General features: G+C 44.5%; 4 protein-coding genes across 4 annotated transcripts; all 4 read left to right on the top strand.

Annotated features, from left to right (window-relative positions):
• Positions 1 to 912: 912 nt before the first annotated feature.
• Positions 913 to 3,852, top strand: LOC307006639 (uncharacterized protein). The gene is made up of 4 exons (XM_079627819.1): positions 913 to 1,226; positions 2,003 to 2,134; positions 2,410 to 2,547; positions 2,767 to 3,852. The coding sequence occupies exons 1-4, from the start codon at positions 1,136 to 1,138 to the stop codon at positions 3,753 to 3,755; spliced, it is 1,350 nt and encodes a 449-aa protein (XP_079483945.1). The 5' UTR covers positions 913 to 1,135; the 3' UTR covers positions 3,756 to 3,852.
• Positions 3,853 to 6,766: 2,914 nt separating this feature from the next.
• Positions 6,767 to 9,822, top strand: LOC307005021 (uncharacterized protein). Its single transcript, XM_079624742.1, has 4 exons — positions 6,767 to 7,091; positions 7,868 to 7,999; positions 8,275 to 8,412; positions 8,632 to 9,822. The coding sequence occupies exons 1-4, from the start codon at positions 7,001 to 7,003 to the stop codon at positions 9,651 to 9,653; spliced, it is 1,383 nt and encodes a 460-aa protein (XP_079480868.1). The 5' UTR covers positions 6,767 to 7,000; the 3' UTR covers positions 9,654 to 9,822.
• A 2,858-nt stretch (positions 9,823 to 12,680) lies between these two features.
• Positions 12,681 to 15,674, top strand: LOC307001493 (uncharacterized protein). Its single transcript, XM_079618085.1, has 4 exons — positions 12,681 to 12,989; positions 13,766 to 13,897; positions 14,173 to 14,310; positions 14,530 to 15,674. Exons 1-4 carry the CDS (start codon positions 12,899 to 12,901, stop codon positions 15,516 to 15,518), a joined length of 1,350 nt encoding a protein of 449 aa, XP_079474211.1. The 5' UTR covers positions 12,681 to 12,898; the 3' UTR covers positions 15,519 to 15,674.
• A 2,861-nt stretch (positions 15,675 to 18,535) lies between these two features.
• Positions 18,536 to 21,594, top strand: LOC307005912 (uncharacterized protein). Its single transcript, XM_079626438.1, has 4 exons — positions 18,536 to 18,854; positions 19,631 to 19,762; positions 20,039 to 20,176; positions 20,396 to 21,594. The coding sequence occupies exons 1-4, from the start codon at positions 18,764 to 18,766 to the stop codon at positions 21,382 to 21,384; spliced, it is 1,350 nt and encodes a 449-aa protein (XP_079482564.1). The 5' UTR covers positions 18,536 to 18,763; the 3' UTR covers positions 21,385 to 21,594.
• The last annotated feature ends 65 nt before the right edge of the window (positions 21,595 to 21,659 follow it).

Here is a 21,659-nt window from a genome sequence, read left to right as displayed (position 1 = left end):
TGGGTTATAGTTCGAAAGTTGAATGAACGAGTACTTATGTCATTTCGATTTCTTACAGGTTGAGTTGTTGTTGCCCATAACACGCTAGCATTCTGCTTATGAACGCTGATTGGTCAGTGAAGGACTGATTACGACCAGAGATACCGCTTGATGGTATCGTGGCATCCGAAGCGGGACCAGAATTTCTTCTAGCAAAAACTCTTCTAGCACGTGTATCTACCTGTGTCAGGTGTGTTGTCGATGCCTTGAGAGAAAATAAATTGCAAAGCGTGAAAGCACCACAGTGACTGAAGGATTGCCATAAAGCAGTATCTCTGGTCGTACGAGGTGTATGACGTCATTGACATTTTAAAATACTTTTTAAAGCAAATAAGTGACTCTAAAAAATCGAACACCCAGCAATGTGTAATTTCTTTGCATCTCCTTTCGAAAACAACATTCAAATTACTAGACAAAAAATTATATCCCGAGAAAAGTGGATTTTGAGGGGTATAGCTCCATAGACCTCCATTCATTCTGCACTCGTCCTGTGAGCGCCCTCATATGGAACCAGAGTGGAACTGCAACCAGTTCAGAAGCCGGAAGTTTACTGAGAGTGGCAGTTCTCCCCATATTAGACATTCTCTGATGCAACTGAAAAATGACTAGTGCGTCAGGGCACTGGAGAACCCCTTAACTTTTAAAAGGACAAGATATCGCAGAGGACATTCAAACAGATTTTTTATTACGGTTAAAACTTTTGGTACTACTCCGACTTGTACCACTTGACCGCTGTACCACCTGACCACTACAGATTCTTTTGGCAAACGCTCAATCATCTCCTAATTACTGTAATTATTACGACATCCAACCCTAATCAAACACACCTGAACAAGCTGATCAAGGTCTTCAAGATTAGGCTACAGGCAGGTGAGATTCATCAGGGTTGGAGTTACCTAGACCTCCTTGGATCTATAAAAACTTGTTTTCAAGAAGCTCTTTAAACCCTTTTTACAGTGTTTGTTGTGGGATTCAGCAGATGTTTTGATGCAGCGGCACAGTTTTTCATTGTAGTTTTGTGTTCCTTCCTGCTCGCCCCTCCTGACTCACTAATTCAGCACATCTTCTAGCAGAGTTGGTTGTGAGATCACAGGTCATGAGGATGACAGCTCGAGTGTACTGCTTGTTTAGTGCTGTTTTATTGTGTCTGTCTGCATGTTTGAGCACAACAGACGCTGGAGTCGTAGGTGAGAAGATCTTTTAGCTTCATTGCACAGCCCGAAGAAAGTGCCTTACAAAATATGACTTGGACCCATCTCAGCACATTGGTTTACAAAAGTACAGACGTCCAGCGGAAGTTTAACTTCGTATGGTGGTTTAGTTTCAATAATAAGCAAGCTTTAATTATGCAAACCTGTCATAAGTTTATGCATTTATTTAATTGTACAAGTAAAACCCATACAATCACTAATGTAGTATTTTAGTTTACTGTAAATCAAGACCACTAATGCTATATGGTTACACAATTGTTACCACATAGACATCAATCCTGAGTTTAAACTTCTGCTTCATGTTTTGTTTTCCCTATTTGAACAACTATTTAGGCCTTCAATAGCCTCTAACATGGGGAGCTATAACTTTTCTTGTGTTGTGTAGCCTAATAAAATGCTTGAAATGAGGGAGGTCATGGGGATGGCATAACAATTTTTGAAGACGTACACTTAGTTACACACCAGTAAATTTATAAACCACATATTTACTGGTGTGCATGTTTTCTATCAGCATTGCACTATTACTCGCCCAACTATAGGTTGTAACGGCACTCTCAGTCTTTGAAACTAATTGACGCAGTTTAGTGAGAAATGGTAGATGTCTAAGCTACTTTGATTTGAAGCTGATAAATGTGAATATTATATTAAAGTTTGTGGCACGTATTGCAAAACCCCTGACTTGCAAATGCTGAAACAAGCTATACAGCACTTCCTGGTCTCCCCTAACTATCCTCTTGAATCCTCTTCTGTAGTGTCCGGTCAGTGTCCGGCGATGCTGACCGTCGTGCCGTCCCGTCGAGGATGTCTTCGTGATAGAGACTGCTCTGGAGGACACAAATGCTGTCAATTTCCCTGTGGGACTGCGTGTGTGCCGCCTGTTTTCAGTGAGTTTAATTGATGGATGCTAAAGATATTCCAAAAGAAAGACTGAAAAAATGGTGTATAAACAAGTGTTCACTCAGAAATTGCTAGTAAATTTCATAATTGCAAAGAAACCGCAAGTAATACTTTGAACTAAACGTCAAACTACGAAGTAGAAAGACTGAATATTCCTGTCAAAACTAATCTGATCATCTTTGACAACTTACATTTTTTAAGTGGTGAATGAGACATTCAGTATTCAGTGATGTGGTTTCTCTGTCATGTGTCTGTATAATAGCAAAGCCAGGGGTGTGTCCAAGCACAAAGTCTGGAGCAGGAATGTGTGCCGAGTTTTGTTACTATGACAGTGACTGTCCGAACAATGAGAAATGCTGCAGCAATGGATGTGGACATCAGTGTATGGCTCCATATACAGGTATGTGATATGTTATTATATTAGTGTTTGGGTCGGCTTTGTTATTTCAGTTTATCTTGTTTGATTTTATTGCTTTACCGTTCTGTGTGTCAAAAGTATTCAGCCGAACCAGCACCGGATGGATAATTACGATTAATACTTAAAATAAGAAACTTGCAATTTGTGTTTTATGCTGTATATCTGAGACTGGATTAAAGCGGATTATCTGTATCCATACAGTGAAGCCTACAGCCGAACCGCAGACGCCAGCAGCCGAGCTGCCGAATCCTCCAGTGACGCCAGCAGCCGAGCTGCCGACGCCTCCAGCTGAGCTGCCGAATCCTCCAGTGACGCCTCCAGCCGAACTGCCGAATCCTCCAGTGACGCCTGCAGCCGAACTGCCGAATCCTCCAGAGACGCCTGCAGCTGAACTGCCGAATCCTCCAGTGACGCCTGGATCTGAACCGCTGAATCCTACATTGACTCCTGCCATCGAACAGCCCAAGCCTCCAGTGAAGCCTGCCGGCGAACAGCCCAAGCCTCCAGTGAATCCCTACGGTGAACAGCCCAAGCCTCCAGTGAAGCCCAACGGCGAACAGCCCAAGCCTCCAGTGAAGCCCAACGGCGAACAGCCCAAGCCTCCAGTGAAGCCCAACGGCGAACAGCCCAAGCCTCCAGTGAAGCCCAACGGCGAACAGCCCAAGCCTCCAGTAAATCCCTACGGTGAACAGCCCAAGCCTCCAGTGAAGCCTGCCGGCGAACAGCCCAAACCTCCCGTGAAGCCTGCCGGCGAACAGCCCAAGCCTCCCGTGAAGCCTGCCGGCGAACAGCCCAAGCCTCCAGTGAAGCCTAACGGCGAACAGCCCAAGCCTCCAGTGAAGCCTGCTTCCGAACAGCCCAAGCCTCCAGTGAAGCCTGCTTCCGAACAGCCCAAGCCTCCAGTGAAGCCTGCTTCCGAACAGCCCAAGCCTCCAGTGAAGCCTGCATCCGAACTGCCCAAGCCGCCAGTGAAGCCTGCGTCTGAACAGCCCAAGCCTCCAATGAAGCCTGTCGGCGAACAGCCCAAGCCTCCAATGAAGCCTGTCGGACAACACCCCAAGCCGCCAGTGAAGCCTGCCGGCGAACCGCCCAAGTCTCCAGTGTGTGCTGAAAACTGTCACCAAACTCACCCTGATGGCAAATGTTCTAGCCATATGGGGGGATCCTCATCACCTTATGGGGGCTCATAAGGAATGTGGCCTTGCATAAAGTGTGCTGATTTAACCATTGAATGTATGGGATCTCTTCCCTGTTTTTCTCCAAATAAATCTCACATTTTAAGACTTCTCTCTTTGTTTCTGTGGAAAAACAAAGACAATTGCTTGATTGTAGTGTTGGTGTTTTTGGTATTCCAGTGTCATTTGGCTGTTCTCACCTAATGGCTCATTGGCATTAGTGCTTTAGGAAGGTAAAAAATCACCTCACCAAGACCCAAATACGTCTTGTAACGAAAGACCTCTGTTTTCATCTTCGCACAAAACGGGCACTGAAATATGCATGCACAATTTTCCACGCTCATATTGGGATGTAGAAATACTTTCCGCAGACTATGCTTACACACTTATTTTTTTCTTAGCAATGCTAAAACGCACATCAACCGATCACTTGTTTAGCGTTCGTGTAAACACTACATTCAGATTCACCAATCGGAATGAATTCAGTCCAAATGAAACAAAAGGTGTGCATTTAAACATAATGAATGGCGACTGCAGAAACCAAAAGCCGAATGCCAGACATCCCGAAATCCGCACGAGCCGCAACACGGCGAGGAACAACCGCGGACGATGGAGGAACGAGGCAGCAGAGGAGCGAGACCCGCCCGGCAGTCAGGAGGATGAGCCCGGGCAGACTCGTGACGGAAATTTACGATAAAACGGCGTCTTTTCAGTTTCGAGTCAACTAGTAACTTTTTTGTATCAATTATTCCGATACTGGCCTCTGTAACTGGTAGGCGTGGCCTCGTAGGGCAGTGAAGAAAGTGTATTCTGGGAGTTGTCTTTCATCCACATGAGCCAAAAATACATTTTCTGGCTTTTCTCAGTCTAGAAGGTACCAACTTCTAAAATAATTTCACATTTCTACTACATGACCCAATTTAAATACACATTCATCTTTCCAGCGGTGAAGTATCCCTTTAATCTGCACGTTTCCGCACACGGCGCTGCCATTTGGTTTTCGCTAGCGACAAAAGTGTAACCAGTTCTAACGCAATGGCAAAAGTTTGAGCAAAGCATGCAAACTCTTCTGTCGTTGGCTGCACAGAGCACTATTTGACCAAAAAAAGTTAAACATGATGACACATTCAAGTCGATGAGGTGAATCAATGTAACTCCACAACAACTACATAACTGTATCCGCTAACCATTCAGAACGTCCAGGTTAAGTCTAAAAGTTGCAACCTCTTCCTGAGTCTCTCCGTAAGGCTGCACTCCGCTACTTATTTCTGAAATTTGACTGAAATATGCGTGTTTTGTTATTGACGGAGTATCCGAAGCTCGTGTAAAGGATCATCCGTCTTCTGAACGGGGGGCGGGGAGCAGCAGCTCTTTTGCATTTAGAGGGACACATACACACAAACAGCGCGTTTTGGCTCACACCCAAAAAGGGGAAACTTTGACAAGCTCTAATCAATGATCTGGGTTGTATTTTCAGCTGGAATTTCCCAGACACATTCTGGGGGCACCATAGATTTATATTACATCTTGTGAAAAGCGGCATAATGTGTCACCTTTAAATTACCTCATGTCTCAAAGCACATAACATGTAAGCAATAAGGTACGAGTGGCTGTGCTGTATCGTAAATAAGTCACAGCTAAAGGGAGTTGTTAGGCATGACACGAAGCAGAGTTACCACACGATGCAAAAGTGAAAGCTAAAAAATATATATCAATGCAACTTTCATGAAGTAAAATCACAAAGGCTTCCTTCAGCTGGAAAGAATAGTCCCTGACCGTGAACAGGAACAGAAGTTACATTATTTCACCATGAGATGGTGGCAAAGATTGTCTTTATGAGTCAGTCAGTCAGTAGAGAAGACTTTTATATTGAAAGGACTGAAACTTGTGAACACGGAGAAGCAAATATGCAACCAGAGCCCGTCTACGGAGAGCCTGGCCACTACCTATTAAGTCCTATTGTATCAAATTTTGGTTGTAGTTCCACCAGAGTTCCACTGGGGGCATTCGCCCGAGTGCAAAATTAATGGGAGTCTATGGAACTAGACGGCTACATTTGTCTCTTTCACCCGATCGCCGTTGAGAAATCTCAGATTTGATTGTAGGTTTTGCAAGTTCAACATGGGTTATAGTTCGAAAGTTGAATGAACGAGTACTTATGTCATTTCGATTTCTTACAGGTTGAGTTGTTGTTGCCCATAACAAGCTTGCATTCTACTTATGAACGGTGATAGGTCAGTTAAGGACTGATTACGACCATGAGAGATGCCGCTTGATGGTATCGTGGCATCCGAAGTGGGACCAGAATTTCTTCTAGCAAAAACTCTTCTAGCACGTGTATTTACCTGTGTCAGGTGTGTTGTCGATGCCTTGAGAGAAAAGAAATTGCAAAGCGTGAAAGCACCACAGTGACTGAAGGATTGCCATAAAGCAGTATCTCTGGTCGTACAAGGTGTATGACGTCATTGACATTTTAAAATACTTTTTAAAGCAAATAAGTGACTCTAAAAAATCGAACACCCAGCAATGTGTAATTTCTTTGCATCTCCTTTCGAAAACAACATTCAAATTACTAGACAAAAAATTATATCCCGAGAAAAGTGGATTTTGAGGGGTATAGCTACATAGACCTCCATTCATTCTGCACTCGTCCTGTGAGCGCCCTCATATGGAACCAGAGTGGAACTGCAACCAGTTCAGAAGCCGGAAGTTTACTGAGAGTGGCAGTTCTCCCTATATTAGACATTATCTGATGCAACTGAAAAATGACTAGTGCGTCAGGGCACTGGAGAACCCCTTAACTTTTAAAAGGACAAGATATCGCAGAGGACATTCAAACAGATTTTTTATTACGGTTAAAACTTTTGGTACTACTCCGACTTGTACCACTTGACCGCTGTACCACCTGACCACTACAGATTCTTTTGGCAAACGCTCAATCATCTCCTAATTACTGTAATTATTACGACATCCAACCCTAATCAAACACACCTGAACAAGCTGATCAAGGTCTTCAAGATTAGGCTACAGGCAGGTGAGATTCATCAGGGTTGGAGTTACCTAGACCTCCTTGGATCTATAAAAACTTGTTTTCAAGAAGCTCTTTAAACCCTTTTTACAGTGTTTGTTGTGGGATTCAGCAGATGTTTTGATGCAGCGGCACAGTTTTTCATTGTAGTTTTGTGTTCCTTCCTGCTCGCCCCTCCTGACTCACTAATTCAGCACATCTTCTAGCAGAGTTGGTTGTGAGATCACAGGTCATGAGGATGACAGCTCGAGTGTACTGCTTGTTTAGTGCTGTTTTATTGTGTCTGTCTGCATGTTTGAGCACAACAGACGCTGGAGTCGTAGGTGAGAAGATCTTTTAGCTTCATTGCACAGCCCGAAGAAAGTGCCTTACAAAATATGACTTGGACCCATCTCAGCACATTGGTTTACAAAAGTACAGACGTCCAGCGGAAGTTTAACTTCGTATGGTGGTTTAGTTTCAATAATAAGCAAGCTTTAATTATGCAAACCTGTCATAAGTTTATGCATTTATTTCATTGTACAAGTAAAACCCATACAATCACTAATGTAGTATTTTAGTTTACTGTAAATCAAGACCACTAATGCTATATGGTTACACAATTGTTACCACATAGACATCAATCCTGAGTTTAAACTTCTGCTTCATGTTTTGTTTTCCCTATTTGAACAACTATTTAGGCCTTCAATAGCCTCTAACATGGGGAGCTATAACTTTTCTTGTGTTGTGTAGCCTAATAAAATGCTTGAAATGAGGGAGGTCATGGGGATGGCATAACAATTTTTGAAGACGTACACTTAGGTACACACCAGTAAATTTATAAACCACATATTTACTGGTGTGCATGTTTTCTATCAGCATTGCACTATTACTCGCCCAACTATAGGTTGTAACGGCGCTCTCAGTCTTTGAAACTAATTGACGCAGTTTAGTGATAAATGGTAGATGTCTAAGCTACTTTGATTTGAAGCTGATAAATGTGAATATTATATTAAAGTTTGTGGCACGTAATGCAAAACCCCTGACTTGCAAATGCTGAAACAAGCTATACAGCACTTCCTGGTCTCCCCTAACTATCCTCTTGAATCCTCTTCTGTAGTGTCCGGTCAGTGTCCGGCGATGCTGACCGTCGTGCCGTCCCGTCGAGGATGTCTTCGTGATAGAGACTGCTCTGGAGGACACAAATGCTGTCAATTTCCCTGTGGGACTGCGTGTGTGCCGCCTGTTTTCAGTGAGTTTAATTGATGGATGCTAAAGATATTCCAAAAGAAAGACTGAAAAAATGGTGTATAAACAAGTGTTCACTCAGAAATTGCTAGTAAATTTCATAATTGCAAAGAAACCGCAAGTAATACTTTGAACTAAACGTCAAACTACGAAGTAGAAAGACTGAATATTCCTGTCAAAACTAATCTGATCATCTTTGACAACTTACATTTTTTAAGTGGTGAATGAGACATTCAGTATTCAGTGATGTGGTTTCTCTGTCATGTGTCTGTATAATAGCAAAGCCAGGGGTGTGTCCAAGCACAAAGTCTGGAGCAGGAATGTGTGCCGAGTTTTGTTACTATGACAGTGACTGTCCGAACAATGAGAAATGCTGCAGCAATGGATGTGGACATCAGTGTATGGCTCCATATACAGGTATGTGATATGTTATTATATTAGTGTTTGGGTCGGCTTTGTTATTTCAGTTTATCTTGTTTGATTTTATTGCTTTACCGTTCTGTGTGTCAAAAGTATTCAGCCGAACCAGCACCGGATGGATAATTACGATTAATACTTAAAATAAGAAACTTGCAATTTGTGTTTTATGCTGTATATCTGAGACTGGATTAAAGCGGATTATCTGTATCCATACAGTGAAGCCTACAGCCGAACCGCAGACGCCAGCAGCCGAGCTGCCGAATCCTCCAGTGACGCCAGCAGCCGAGCTGCCGACGCCTCCAGCTGAGCTGCCGAATCCTCCAGTGACGCCTCCAGCCGAACTGCCGAATCCTCCAGTGACGCCTGCAGCCGAACTGCCGAATCCTCCAGAGACGCCTGCAGCTGAACTGCCGAATCCTCCAGTGACGCCTGGATCTGAACCGCTGAATCCTACATTGACTCCTGCCATCGAACAGCCCAAGCCTCCAGTGAAGCCTGCCGGCGAACAGCCCAAGCCTCCAGTGAAGCCCAACGGCGAACAGCCCAAGCCTCCAGTGAAGCCCAACGGCGAACAGCCCAAGCCTCCAGTGAAGCCCAACGGCGAACAGCCCAAGCCTCCAGTGAAGCCCAACGGCGAACAGCCCAAGCCTCCAGTAAATCCCTACGGCGAACAGCCCAAGCCTCCAGTGAAGCCTGCCGGCGAACAGCCCAAACCTCCCGTGAAGCCTGCCGGCGAACAGCCCAAGCCTCCCGTGAAGCCTGCCGGCGAACAGCCCAAGCCTCCAGTGAAGCCTAACGGCGAACAGCCCAAGCCTCCAGTGAAGCCTGCTTCCGAACAGCCCAAGCCTCCAGTGAAGCCTGCTTCCGAACAGCCCAAGCCTCCAGTGAAGCCTGCTTCCGAACAGCCCAAGCCTCCAGTGAAGCCTGCTTCCGAACAGCCCAAGCCTCCAGTGAAGCCTGCTTCCGAACAGCCCAAGCCTCCAGTGAAGCCTGCATCCGAACTGCCCAAGCCTCCAGTGAAGCCTGCTTCCGAACAGCCCAAGCCTCCAATGAAGCCTGTCGGCGAACAGCCCAAGCCTCCAATGAAGCCTGTCGGACAACACCCCAAGCCGCCAGTGAAGCCTGCCGGCGAACCGCCCAAGTCTCCAGTGTGTGCTGAAAACTGTCACCAAACTCACCCTGATGGCAAATGTTCTAGCCATATGGGGGGATCCTCATCACTTTATGGGGGCTCATAAGGAATGTGGCCTTGCATAAAGTGTGCTGATTTAACCATTGAATGTATGGGATCTCTTCCCTGTTTTTCACCAAATAAATCTCACATTTTAAGACTTCTCTCTTTGTTTCTGTGGAAAAACAAAGACAATTGCTTGATTGTAGTGTTGGTGTTTTTGGTATTCCAGTGTCATTTGGCTGTTCTCACCTAATGGCTCATTGGCATTAGTGCTTTAGGAAGGTAAAAAATCACCTCACCAAGACCCAAACACGTCTTGTAACGAAAGACCTCTGTTTTCATCTTCGCACAAAACGGGCACTGAAATATGCATGCACAATTTTCCACGCTCATATTGGGATGTAGAAATACTTTCCGCAGACTATGCTTACACACTTATTTTTTTCTTAGCAATGCTAAAACGCACATCAACCGATCACTTGTTTAGCGTTCGTGTAAACACTACATTCAGATTCACCAATCGGAATGAATTCAGTCCAAATGAAACAAAAGGTGTGCATTTAAACATAATGAATGGCGACCGCAGAAACCAAAAGCCGAATGCCAGACATCCCGAAATCCGCACGAGCCGCAACACGGCGAGGAACAACCGCGGACGATGGAGGAACGAGGCAGCAGAGGAGCGAGACCCGCCCGGCAGTCAGGAGGACGAGCCCGGGCAGACTCGTGACGGAAATTTACGATAAAACGGCGTCTTTTCAGTTTCGAGTCAACTAGTAACTTTTTTGTATCAATTCTTCCGATACTGGCCTCTGTAACTGGTAGGCGTGGCCTCGTAGGGGAGTGAAGAAAGTGTATTCTGGGAGTTGTCTTTCATCCACATGAGCCAAAAATACATTTTCTGGCTTTTCTCAGTCTAGAAGGTACCAACTTCTAAAATAATTTCACATTTCTACTACATGACCCAATTTAAATACACATTCATCTTTCCAGCGGTGAAGTATCCCTTTAATCTGCACGTTTCCGCACACGGCGCCGCCATTTGGTTTTCGCTAGCGACAAAAGTGTAACCAGTTCTAACGCAATGGCAAAAGTTTGAGCAAAGCATGCAAACTCTTCTGTCGTTGGCTGCACAGAGCACTATTTAACCAAAAAAAGTTAAACATGATGACACATTCAAGTCGATGAGGTGAATCAATGTAACTCCACAACAACTACATAACTGTATCCACTAACCATTCAGAACGTCCAGGTTAAGTCTAAAAGTTGCAACCTCTTCCTGAGTCTCTCCGTAAGGCTGCACTCCGCTACTTATTTCTGAAATTTGACTGAAATTTGCGTGTTTTGTTATTGACGGAGTATCCGAAGCTCGTGTAAAGGATCATCCATCTTCTGAACGGGGGGCGGGGAGCAGCAGCTCTTTTGCATTTAGAGGGACACATACACACAAACAGCGCGTTTTGGCTCACACCCAAAAAGGGGAAACTTTGACAAGCTCTAATCAATGATATGGGTTGTATTTTCAGCTGGAATTTCCCAGACACATTCTGGGGGCACCATAGATTTATATTACATCTTGTGAAAAGCGGCATAATGTGTCACCTTTAAATTACCTCATGTCTCAAAGCACATAACATGTAAGCAATAAGGTACGAGTGGCTGTGCTGTATCGTAAATAAGTCACAGCTAAAGGGAGTTGTTAGGCATGACACGAAGCAGAGTTACCACACGATGCAAAAGTGAAAGCTAAAAAATATATATCAATGCAACTTTCATGAAGTAAAATCACAAAGGCTTCCTTCAGCTGGAAAGAATAGTCCCTGACCGTGAACAGGAACAGAAGTTACATTATTTCACCATGAGATGGTGGCAAAGATTGTCTTTATGAGTCAGTCAGTCAGTAGAGAAGACTTTTATATTGAAAGGACTGAAACTTGTGAACACGGAGAAGCAAATATGCAACCAGAGCCCGTCTACGGAGAGCCTGGCCACTACCTATTAAGTCCTATTGTATTAAATTTTGGTTGTAGTTCCACCAGAGTTCCACTGGGGGCATTCGCCCGAGTGCAAAATTAATGGGAGTCTATGGAACTAGACGGCTACATTTGTCTCTTTCACCCGATCGCCGTTGAGAAATCTCAGATTTGATTGTAGGTTTTGCAAGTTCAACATGGGTTATAGTTCGAAAGTTGAATGAACGAGTACTTATGTCATTTCGATTTCTTACAGGTTGAGTTGTTGTTGCCCATAACAAGCTTGCATTCTACTTATGAACGCTGATAGGTCAGTTAAGGACTGATTACGACCATGAGAGATGCCACTTGATGGTATCGTGGCATCCGAAGTGGGACCAGAATTTCTTCTAGCAAAAACTCTTCTAGCACGTGTATTTACCTGTGTCAGGTGTGTTGTCGATGCCTTGAGAGAAAAGAAATTGCAAAGCGTGAAAGCACCACAGTGACTGAAGGATTGCCATAAAGCAGTATCTCTGGTCGTACAAGGTGTATGACGTCATTGACATTTTAAAATACTTTTTAAAGCAAATAAGTGACTCTAAAAAATCGAACACCCAGCAATGTGTAATTTCTTTGCATCTCCTTTCGAAAACAACATTCAAATTACTAGACAAAAAACTATATCCCGAGAAAAGTGGATTTTGAGGGGTATAGCTCCATAGACCTCCATTCATTCTGCACTCGTCCTGTGAGCGCCCTCATATGGAACCAGAGTGGAACTGCAACCAGTTCAGAAGCCGGAAGTTTACTGAGAGTGGCAGTTCTCCCCATATTAGACATTCTCTGATGCAACTGAAAAATGACTAGTGCGTCAGGGCACTGGAGAACCCCTTAACTTTTAAAAGGACAAGATATCGCAGAGGACATTCAAACAGATTTTTTATTACGGTTAAAACTTTTGGTACTACTCCGACTTGTACCACTTGACCGCTGTACCACCTGACCACTACAGATTCTTTTGGCAAACGCTCAATCATCTCCTAATTACTGTAATTATTACGACATCCAACCCTAATCAAACACACCTGAACAAGCTGATCAAGGTCTTCAAGATTAGGCTACAGGCAGGTGAGATTCATCAGGGTTGGAGTTACCTAGACCTCCTTGGATCTATAAAAACTTGTTTTCAAGAAGCTCTTTAAACCCTTTTTACAGTGTTTGTTGTGGGATTCAGCAGATGTTTTGATGCAGCGGCACAGTTTTTCATTGTAGTTTTGTGTTCCTTCCTGTTCGCCCCTCCTGACTCACTAATTCAGCACATCTTCTAGCAGAGTTGGTTGTGAGATCACAGGTCATGAGGATGACAGCTCGAGTGTACTGCTTGTTTAGTGCTGTTTTATTGTGTCTGTCTGCATGTTTGAGCACAACAGACGCTGGAGTCGTAGGTGAGAAGATCTTTTAGCTTCATTGCACAGCCCGAAGAAAGTGCCTTACAAAATATGACTTGGACCCATCTCAGCACATTGGTTTACAAAAGTACAGACGTCCAGCGGAAGTTTAACTTCGTATGGTGGTTTAGTTTCAATAATAAGCAAGCTTTAATTATGCAAACCTGTCATAAGTTTATGCATTTATTTCATTGTACAAGTAAAACCCATACAATCACTAATGTAGTATTTTAGTTTACTGTAAATCAAGACCACTAATGCTATATGGTTACACAATTGTTACCACATAGACATCAATCCTGAGTTTAAACTTCTGCTTCATGTTTTGTTTTCCCTATTTGAACAACTATTTAGGCCTTCAATAGCCTCTAACATGGGGAGCTATAACTTTTCTTGTGTTGTGTAGCCTAATAAAATGCTTGAAATGAGGGAGGTCATGGGGATGGCATAACAATTTTTGAAGACGTACACTTAGTTACACACCAGTAAATTTATAAACCACATATTTACTGGTGTGCATGTTTTCTATCAGCATTGCACTATTACTCGCCCAACTATAGGTTGTAACGGCGCTCTCAGTCTTTGAAACTAATTGACGCAGTTTAGTGATAAATGGTAGATGTCTAAGCTACTTTGATTTGAAGCTGATAAATGTGAATATTATATTAAAGTTTGTGGCACGTAATGCAAAACCCCTGACTTGCAAATGCTGAAACAAGCTATACAGCACTTCCTGGTCTCCCCTAACTATCCTCTTGAATCCTCTTCTGTAGTGTCCGGTCAGTGTCCGGCGATGCTGACCGTCGTGCCGTCCCGTCGAGGATGTCTTCGTGATAGAGACTGCTCTGGAGGACACAAATGCTGTCAATTTCCCTGTGGGACTGCGTGTGTGCCGCCTGTTTTCAGTGAGTTTAATTGATGGATGCTAAAGATATTCCAAAAGAAAGACTGAAAAAATGGTGTATAAACAAGTGTTCACTCAGAAATTGCTAGTAAATTTCATAATTGCAAAGAAACCGCAAGTAATACTTTGAACTAAACGTCAAACTACGAAGTAGAAAGACTGAATATTCCTGTCAAAACTAATCTGATCATCTTTGACAACTTACATTTTTTAAGTGGCGAATGAGACATTCAGTATTCAGTGATGTGGTTTCTCTGTCATGTGTCTGTATAATAGCAAAGCCAGGGGTGTGTCCAAGCACAAAGTCTGGAGCAGGAATGTGTGCCGAGTTTTGTTACTATGACAGTGACTGTCCGAACAATGAGAAATGCTGCAGCAATGGATGTGGACATCAGTGTATGGCTCCATATACAGGTATGTGATATGTTATTATATTAGTGTTTGGGTCGGCTTTGTTATTTCAGTTTATCTTGTTTGATTTTATTGCTTTACCGTTCTGTGTGTCAAAAGTATTCAGCCGAACCAGCACCGGATGGATAATTACGATTAATACTTAAAATAAGAAACTTGCAATTTGTGTTTTATGCTGTATATCTGAGACTGGATTAAAGCGGATTATCTGTATCCATACAGTGAAGCCTACAGCCGAACCGCAGACGCCAGCAGCCGAGCTGCCGAATCCTCCAGTGACGCCAGCAGCCGAGCTGCCGACGCCTCCAGCTGAGCTGCCGAATCCTCCAGTGACGCCTCCAGCCGAACTGCCGAATCCTCCAGTGACGCCTGCAGCCGAACTGCCGAATCCTCCAGAGACGCCTGCAGCTGAACTGCCGAATCCTCCAGTGACGCCTGGATCTGAACCGCTGAATCCTACATTGACTCCTGCCATCGAACAGCCCAAGCCTCCAGTGAAGCCTGCCGGCGAACAGCCCAAGCCTCCAGTGAAGCCCAACGGCGAACAGCCCAAGCCTCCAGTGAAGCCCAACGGCGAACAGCCCAAGCCTCCAGTGAAGCCCAACGGCGAACAGCCCAAGCCTCCAGTGAAGCCCAACGGCGAACAGCCCAAGCCTCCAGTAAATCCCTACGGCGAACAGCCCAAGCCTCCAGTGAAGCCTGCCGGCGAACAGCCCAAGCCTCCCGTGAAGCCTGCCGGCGAACAGCCCAAGCCTCCAGTGAAGCCTAACGGCGAACAGCCCAAGCCTCCAGTGAAGCCTGCTTCCGAACAGCCCAAGCCTCCAGTGAAGCCTGCTTCCGAACAGCCCAAGCCTCCAGTGAAGCCTGCTTCCGAACAGCCCAAGCCTCCAGTGAAGCCTGCTTCCGAACAGCCCAAGCCTCCAGTGAAGCCTGCTTCCGAACAGCCCAAGCCTCCAGTGAAGCCTGCATCCGAACTGCCCAAGCCTCCAGTGAAGCCTGCTTCCGAACAGCCCAAGCCTCCAATGAAGCCTGTCGGCGAACAGCCCAAGCCTCCAATGAAGCCTGTCGGACAACACCCCAAGCCGCCAGTGAAGCCTGCCGGCGAACCGCCCAAGTCTCCAGTGTGTGCTGAAAACTGTCACCAAACTCACCCTGATGGCAAATGTTCTAGCCATATGGGGGGATCCTCATCACCTTATGGGGGCTCATAAGGAATGTGGCCTTGCATAAAGTGTGCTGATTTAAACATTGAATGTATGGGATCTCTTCCCTGTTTTTCACCAAATAAATCTCACATTTTAAGACTTCTCTCTTTGTTTCTGTGGAAAAACAAAGACAATTGCTTGATTGTAGTGTTGGTGTTTTTGGTATTCCAGTGTCATTTGGCTGTTCTCACCTAATGGCTCATTGGCATTAGTGCTTTAGGAAGGTAAAAAATCACCTCACCAAGACCCAAACACGTCTTGTAACGAAAGACCTCTGTTTTCATCTTCGCACAAAACGGGCACTGAAATATGCATGCACAATTTTCCACGCTCATATTGGGATGTAGAAATACTTTCCGCAGACTATGCTTACACACTTATTTTTTTCTTAGCAATGCTAAAACGCACATCAACCGATCACTTGTTTAGCGTTCGTGTAAACACTACATTCAGATTCACCAATCGGAATGAATTCAGTCCAAATGAAACAAAAGGTGTGCATTTAAACATAATGAATGGCGACCGCAGAAACCAAAAGCCGAATGCCAGACATCCCGAAATCCGCACGAGCCGCAACACGGCGAGGAACAACCGCGGACGATGGAGGAACGAGGCAGCAGAGGAGCGAGACCCGCCCGGCAGTCAGGAGGACGAGCCCGGGCAGACTCGTGATGGAAATTTACGATAAAACGGCGTCTTTTCAGTTTCGAGTCAACTAGTAACTTTTTTGTATCAATTCTTCCGATACTGGCCTCTGTAACTGGTAGGCGTGGCCTCGTAGGGGAGTGAAGAAAGTGTATTCTGGGAGTTGTCTTTCATCCACATGAGCCAAAAATACATTTTCTGGCTTTTCTCAGTCTAGAAGGTACCAACTTCTAAAATAATTTCACATTTCTACTACATGACCCAATTTAAATACACATTCATCTTTCCAGCGGTGAAGTATCCCTTTAATCTGCACGTTTCCACACACGGCGCCGCCATTTGGTTTTCGCTAGCGACAAAAGTGTAACCAGTTCTAACGCAATGGCAAAAGTTTGAGCAAAGCATGCAAACTCTTCTGTCGTTGGCTGCACAGAGCACTATTTAACCAAAAAAAGTTAAACATGATGACACATTCAAGTCGATGAGGTGAATCAATGTAACTCCACAACAACTACATAACTGTATCCACTAACCATTCAGAACGTCCAGGTTAAGTCTAAAAGTTGCAACCTCTTCCTGAGTCTCTCCGTAAGGCTGCACTCCGCTACTTATTTCTGAAATTTGACTGAAATTTGCGTGTTTTGTTATTGACGGAGTATCCGAAGCTCGTGTAAAGGATCATCCATCTTCTGAACGGGGGGCGGGGAGCAGCAGCTCTTTTGCATTTAGAGGGACACATACACACAAACAGCGCGTTTTGGCTCACACCCAAAAAGGGGAAACTTTGACAAGCTCTAATCAATGATATGGGTTGTATTTTCAGCTGGAATTTCCCAGGCACATTCTGGGGGCACCATAGATTTATATTACATCTTGTGAAAAGCGGCATAATGTGTCACCTTTAAATTACCTCATGTCTCAAAGCACATAACATGTAAGCAATAAGGTACGAGTGGCTGTGCTGTATCGTAAATAAGTCACAGCTAAAGGGAGTTGTTAGGCATGACACGAAGCAGAGTTACCACACGATGCAAAAGTGAAAGCTAAAAAATATATATCAATGCAACTTTCATGAAGTAAAATCACAAAGGCTTCCTTCAGCTGGAAAGAATAGTCCCTGACCGTGAACAGGAACAGAAGTTACATTATTTCACCATGAGATGGTGGCAAAGATTGTCTTTATGAGTCAGTCAGTCAGTAGAGAAGACTTTTATATTGAAAGGACTGAAACTTGTGAACACGGAGAAGCAAATATGCAACCAGAGCCCGTCTACGGAGAGCCTGGCCACTACCTATTAAGTCCTATTGTATTAAATTTTGGTTGTAGTTCCACCAGAGTTCCACTGGGGGCATTCGCCCGAGTGCAAAATTAATGGGAGTCTATGGAACTAGACGGCTACATTTGTCTCTTTCACCCGATCGCCGTTGAGAAATCTCAGATTTGATTGTAGGTTTTGCAAGTTCAACATGGGTTATAGTTCGAAAGTTGAATGAACGAGTACTTATGTCATTTCGATTTCTTACAGGTTGAGTTGTTGTTGCCCATAACAAGCTTGCATTCTACTTATGAACGCTGATAGGTCAGTTAAGGACTGATTACGACCATGAGAGATGCCGCTTGATGGTATCGTGGCATCCGAAGTGGGACCAGAATTTCTTCTAGCAAAAACTCTTCTAGCACGTGTATTTACCTGTGTCAGGTGTGTTGTCGATGCCTTGAGAGAAAAGAAATTGCAAAGCGTGAAAGCACCACAGTGACTGAAGGATTGCCATAAAGCAGTATCTCTGGTCGTACAAGGTGTATGACGTCATTGACATTTTAAAATACTTTTTAAAGCAAATAAGTGACTCTAAAAAATCGAACACCCAGCAATGTGTAATTTCTTTGCATCTCCTTTCGAAAACAACATTCAAATTACTAGACAAAAAACTATATCCCGAGAAAAGTGGATTTTGAGGGGTATAGCTCCATAGACCTCCATTCATTCTGCACTCGTCCTGTGAGCGCCCTCATATGGAACCAGAGTGGAACTGCAACCAGTTCAGAAGCCGGAAGTTTACTGAGAGTGGCAGTTCTCCCCATATTAGACATTCTCTGATGCAACTGAAAAATGACTAGTGCGTCAGGGCACTGGAGAACCCCTTAACTTTTAAAAGGACAAGATATCGCAGAGGACATTCAAACAGATTTTTTATTACGGTTAAAACTTTTGGTACTACTCCGACTTGTACCACTTGGCCGCTGTACCACCTGACCACTACAGATTCTTTTGGCAAACGCTCAATCATCTCCTAATTACTGTAATTATTACGACATCCAACCCTAATCAAACACACCTGAACAAGCTGATCAAGGTCTTTAAGATTAGGCTACAGGCAGGTGAGATTCATCAGGGTTGGAGTTACCTAGACCTCCTTGGATCTATAAAAACTTGTTTTCAAGAAGCTCTTTAAACCCTTTTTACAGTGTTTGTTGTGGGATTCAGCAGATGTTTTGATGCAGCGGCACAGTTTTTCATTGTAGTTTTGTGTTCCTTCCTGCTCGCCCCTCCTGACTCACTAATTCAGCACATCTTCTAGCAGAGTTGGTTGTGAGATCACAGGTCATGAGGATGACAGCTCGAGTGTACTGCTTGTTTAGTGCTGTTTTATTGTGTCTGTCTGCATGTTTGAGCACAACAGACGCTGGAGTCGTAGGTGAGAAGATCTTTTAGCTTCATTGCACAGCCCGAAGAAAGTGCCTTACAAAATATGACTTGGACCCATCTCAGCACATTGGTTTACAAAAGTACAGACGTCCAGCGGAAGTTTAACTTCGTATGGTGGTTTAGTTTCAATAATAAGCAAGCTTTAATTATGCAAACCTGTCATAAGTTTATGCATTTATTTCATTGTACAAGTAAAACCCATACAATCACTAATGTAGTATTTTAGTTTACTGTAAATCAAGACCACTAATGCTATATGGTTACACAATTGTTACCACATAGACATCAATCCTGAGTTTAAACTTCTGCTTCATGTTTTGTTTTCCCTATTTGAACAACTATTTAGGCTTTCAATAGCCTCTAACATGGGGAGCTATAACTTTTCTTGTGTTGTGTAGCCTAATAAAATGCTTGAAATGAGGGAGGTCATGGGGATGGCATAACAATTTTTGAAGACGTACACTTAGTTACACACCAGTAAATTTATAAACCACATATTTACTGGTGTGCATGTTTTCTATCAGCATTGCACTATTACTCGCCCAACTATAGGTTGTAACGGCGCTCTCAGTCTTTGAAACTAATTGACGCAGTTTAGTGATAAATGGTAGATGTCTAAGCTACTTTGATTTGAAGCTGATAAATGTGAATATTATATTAAAGTTTGTGGCACGTAATGCAAAACCCCTGACTTGCAAATGCTGAAACAAGCTATACAGCACTTCCTGGTCTCCCCTAACTATCCTCTTGAATCCTCTTCTGTAGTGTCCGGTCAGTGTCCGGCGATGCTGACCGTCGTGCCGTCCCGTCGAGGATGTCTTCGTGATAGAGACTGCTCTGGAGGACACAAATGCTGTCAATTTCCCTGTGGGACTGCGTGTGTGCTGCCTGTTTTCAGTGAGTTTAATTGATGGATGCTAAAGATATTCCAAAAGAAAGACTGAAAAAATGGTGTATAAACAAGTGTTCACTCAGAAATTGCTAGTAAATTTCATAATTGCAAAGAAACCGCAAGTAATACTTTGAACTAAACGTCAAACTACGAAGTAGAAAGACTGAATATTCCTGTCAAAACTAATCTGATCATCTTTGACAACTTACATTTTTTTAAGTGGTGAATGAGACATTCAGTATTCAGTGATGTGGTTTTTCTGTCATGTGTCTGTATAATAGCAAAGCCAGGGGTGTGTCCAAGCACAAAGTCTGGAGCAGGAATGTGTGCCGAGTTTTGTTACTACGACAGTGACTGTCCGAACAATGAGAAATGCTGCAGCAATGGATGTGGACATCAGTGTATGGCTCCATATACAGGTGTGTGATATGTTATTATATTAGTGTTTGGGTCGGCTTTGTTATTTCAGTTTATCTTGTTTGATTTTATTGCTTTACCGTTCTGTGTGTCAAAAGTATTCAGCCGAACCAGCACCGGATGGATAATTACGATTAATACTTAAAATAAGAAACTTGCAATTTGTGTTTTATGCTGTATATCTGAGACTGGATTAAAGCGGATTATCTGTATCCATACAGTGAAGCCTACAGCCGAACCGCAGACGCCAGCAGCCGAGCTGCCGAATCCTCCAGTGACGCCAGCAGCCGAGCTGCCGACGCCTCCAGCTGAGCTGCCGAATCCTCCAGTGACGCCTCCAGCCGAACTGCCGAATCCTCCAGTGACGCCTGCAGCCGAACTGCCGAATCCTCCAGTGACGCCTGGATCTGAACCGCTGAATCCTACATTGACTCCTGCCATCGAACAGCCCAAGCCTCCAGTGAAGCCTGCCGGCGAACAGCCCAAGCCTCCAGTGAAGCCCAACGGCGAACAGCCCAAGCCTCCAGTGAAGCCCAACGGTGAACAGCCCAAGCCTCCAGTGAAGCCCAACGGCGAACAGCCCAAGCCTCCAGTGAAGCCCAACGGCGAACAGCCCAAGCCTCCAGTAAATCCCTACGGTGAACAGCCCAAGCCTCCAGTGAAGCCTGCCGGCGAACAGCCCAAACCTCCCGTGAAGCCTGCCGGCGAACAGCCCAAGCCTCCCGTGAAGCCTGCCGGCGAACAGCCCAAGCCTCCAGTGAAGCCTAACGGCGAACAGCCCAAGCCTCCAGTGAAGCCTGCTTCCGAACAGCCCAAGCCTCCAGTGAAGCCTGCTTCCGAACAGCCCAAGCCTCCAGTGAAGCCTGCTTCCGAACAGCCCAAGCCTCCAGTGAAGCCTGCTTCCGAACAGCCCAAGCCTCCAGTGAAGCCTGCTTCCGAACAGCCCAAGCCTCCAGTGAAGCCTGCATCCGAACTGCCCAAGCCTCCAGTGAAGCCTGCTTCCGAACAGCCCAAGCCTCCAATGAAGCCTGTCGGCGAACAGCCCAAGCCTCCAATGAAGCCTGTCGGACAACACCCCAAGCCGCCAGTGAAGCCTGCCGGCGAACCGCCCAAGTCTCCAGTGTGTGCTGAAAACTGTCACCAAACTCACCCTGATGGCAAATGTTCTAGCCATATGGGGGGATCCTCATCACCTTATGGGGGCTCATAAGGAATGTGGCCTTGCATAAAGTGTGCTGATTTAACCATTGAATGTATGGGATCTCTTCCCTGTTTTTCACCAAATAAATCTCACATTTTAAGACTTCTCTCTTTGTTTCTGTGGAAAAACAAAGACAATTGCTTGATTGTAGTGTTGGTGTTTTTGGTATTCCAGTGTCATTTGGCTGTTCTCACCTAATGGCTCATTGGCATTAGTGCTTTAGGAAGGTAAAAAATCACCTCACCAAGACCCAAACACGTCTTGTAACGAAAGACCTCTGTTTT

The sequence above is a fragment of the Phoxinus phoxinus genome (assembly GCF_949152265.1).
Source record: "Phoxinus phoxinus genome assembly, chromosome: 1".
NCBI classification, from domain to species: Eukaryota; Metazoa; Chordata; class Actinopteri; order Cypriniformes; family Leuciscidae; genus Phoxinus; species Phoxinus phoxinus.
The sequence above is the reverse complement of the archived record's forward strand: the minus strand, read 5'-3'. Positions and strand labels throughout refer to the sequence as shown.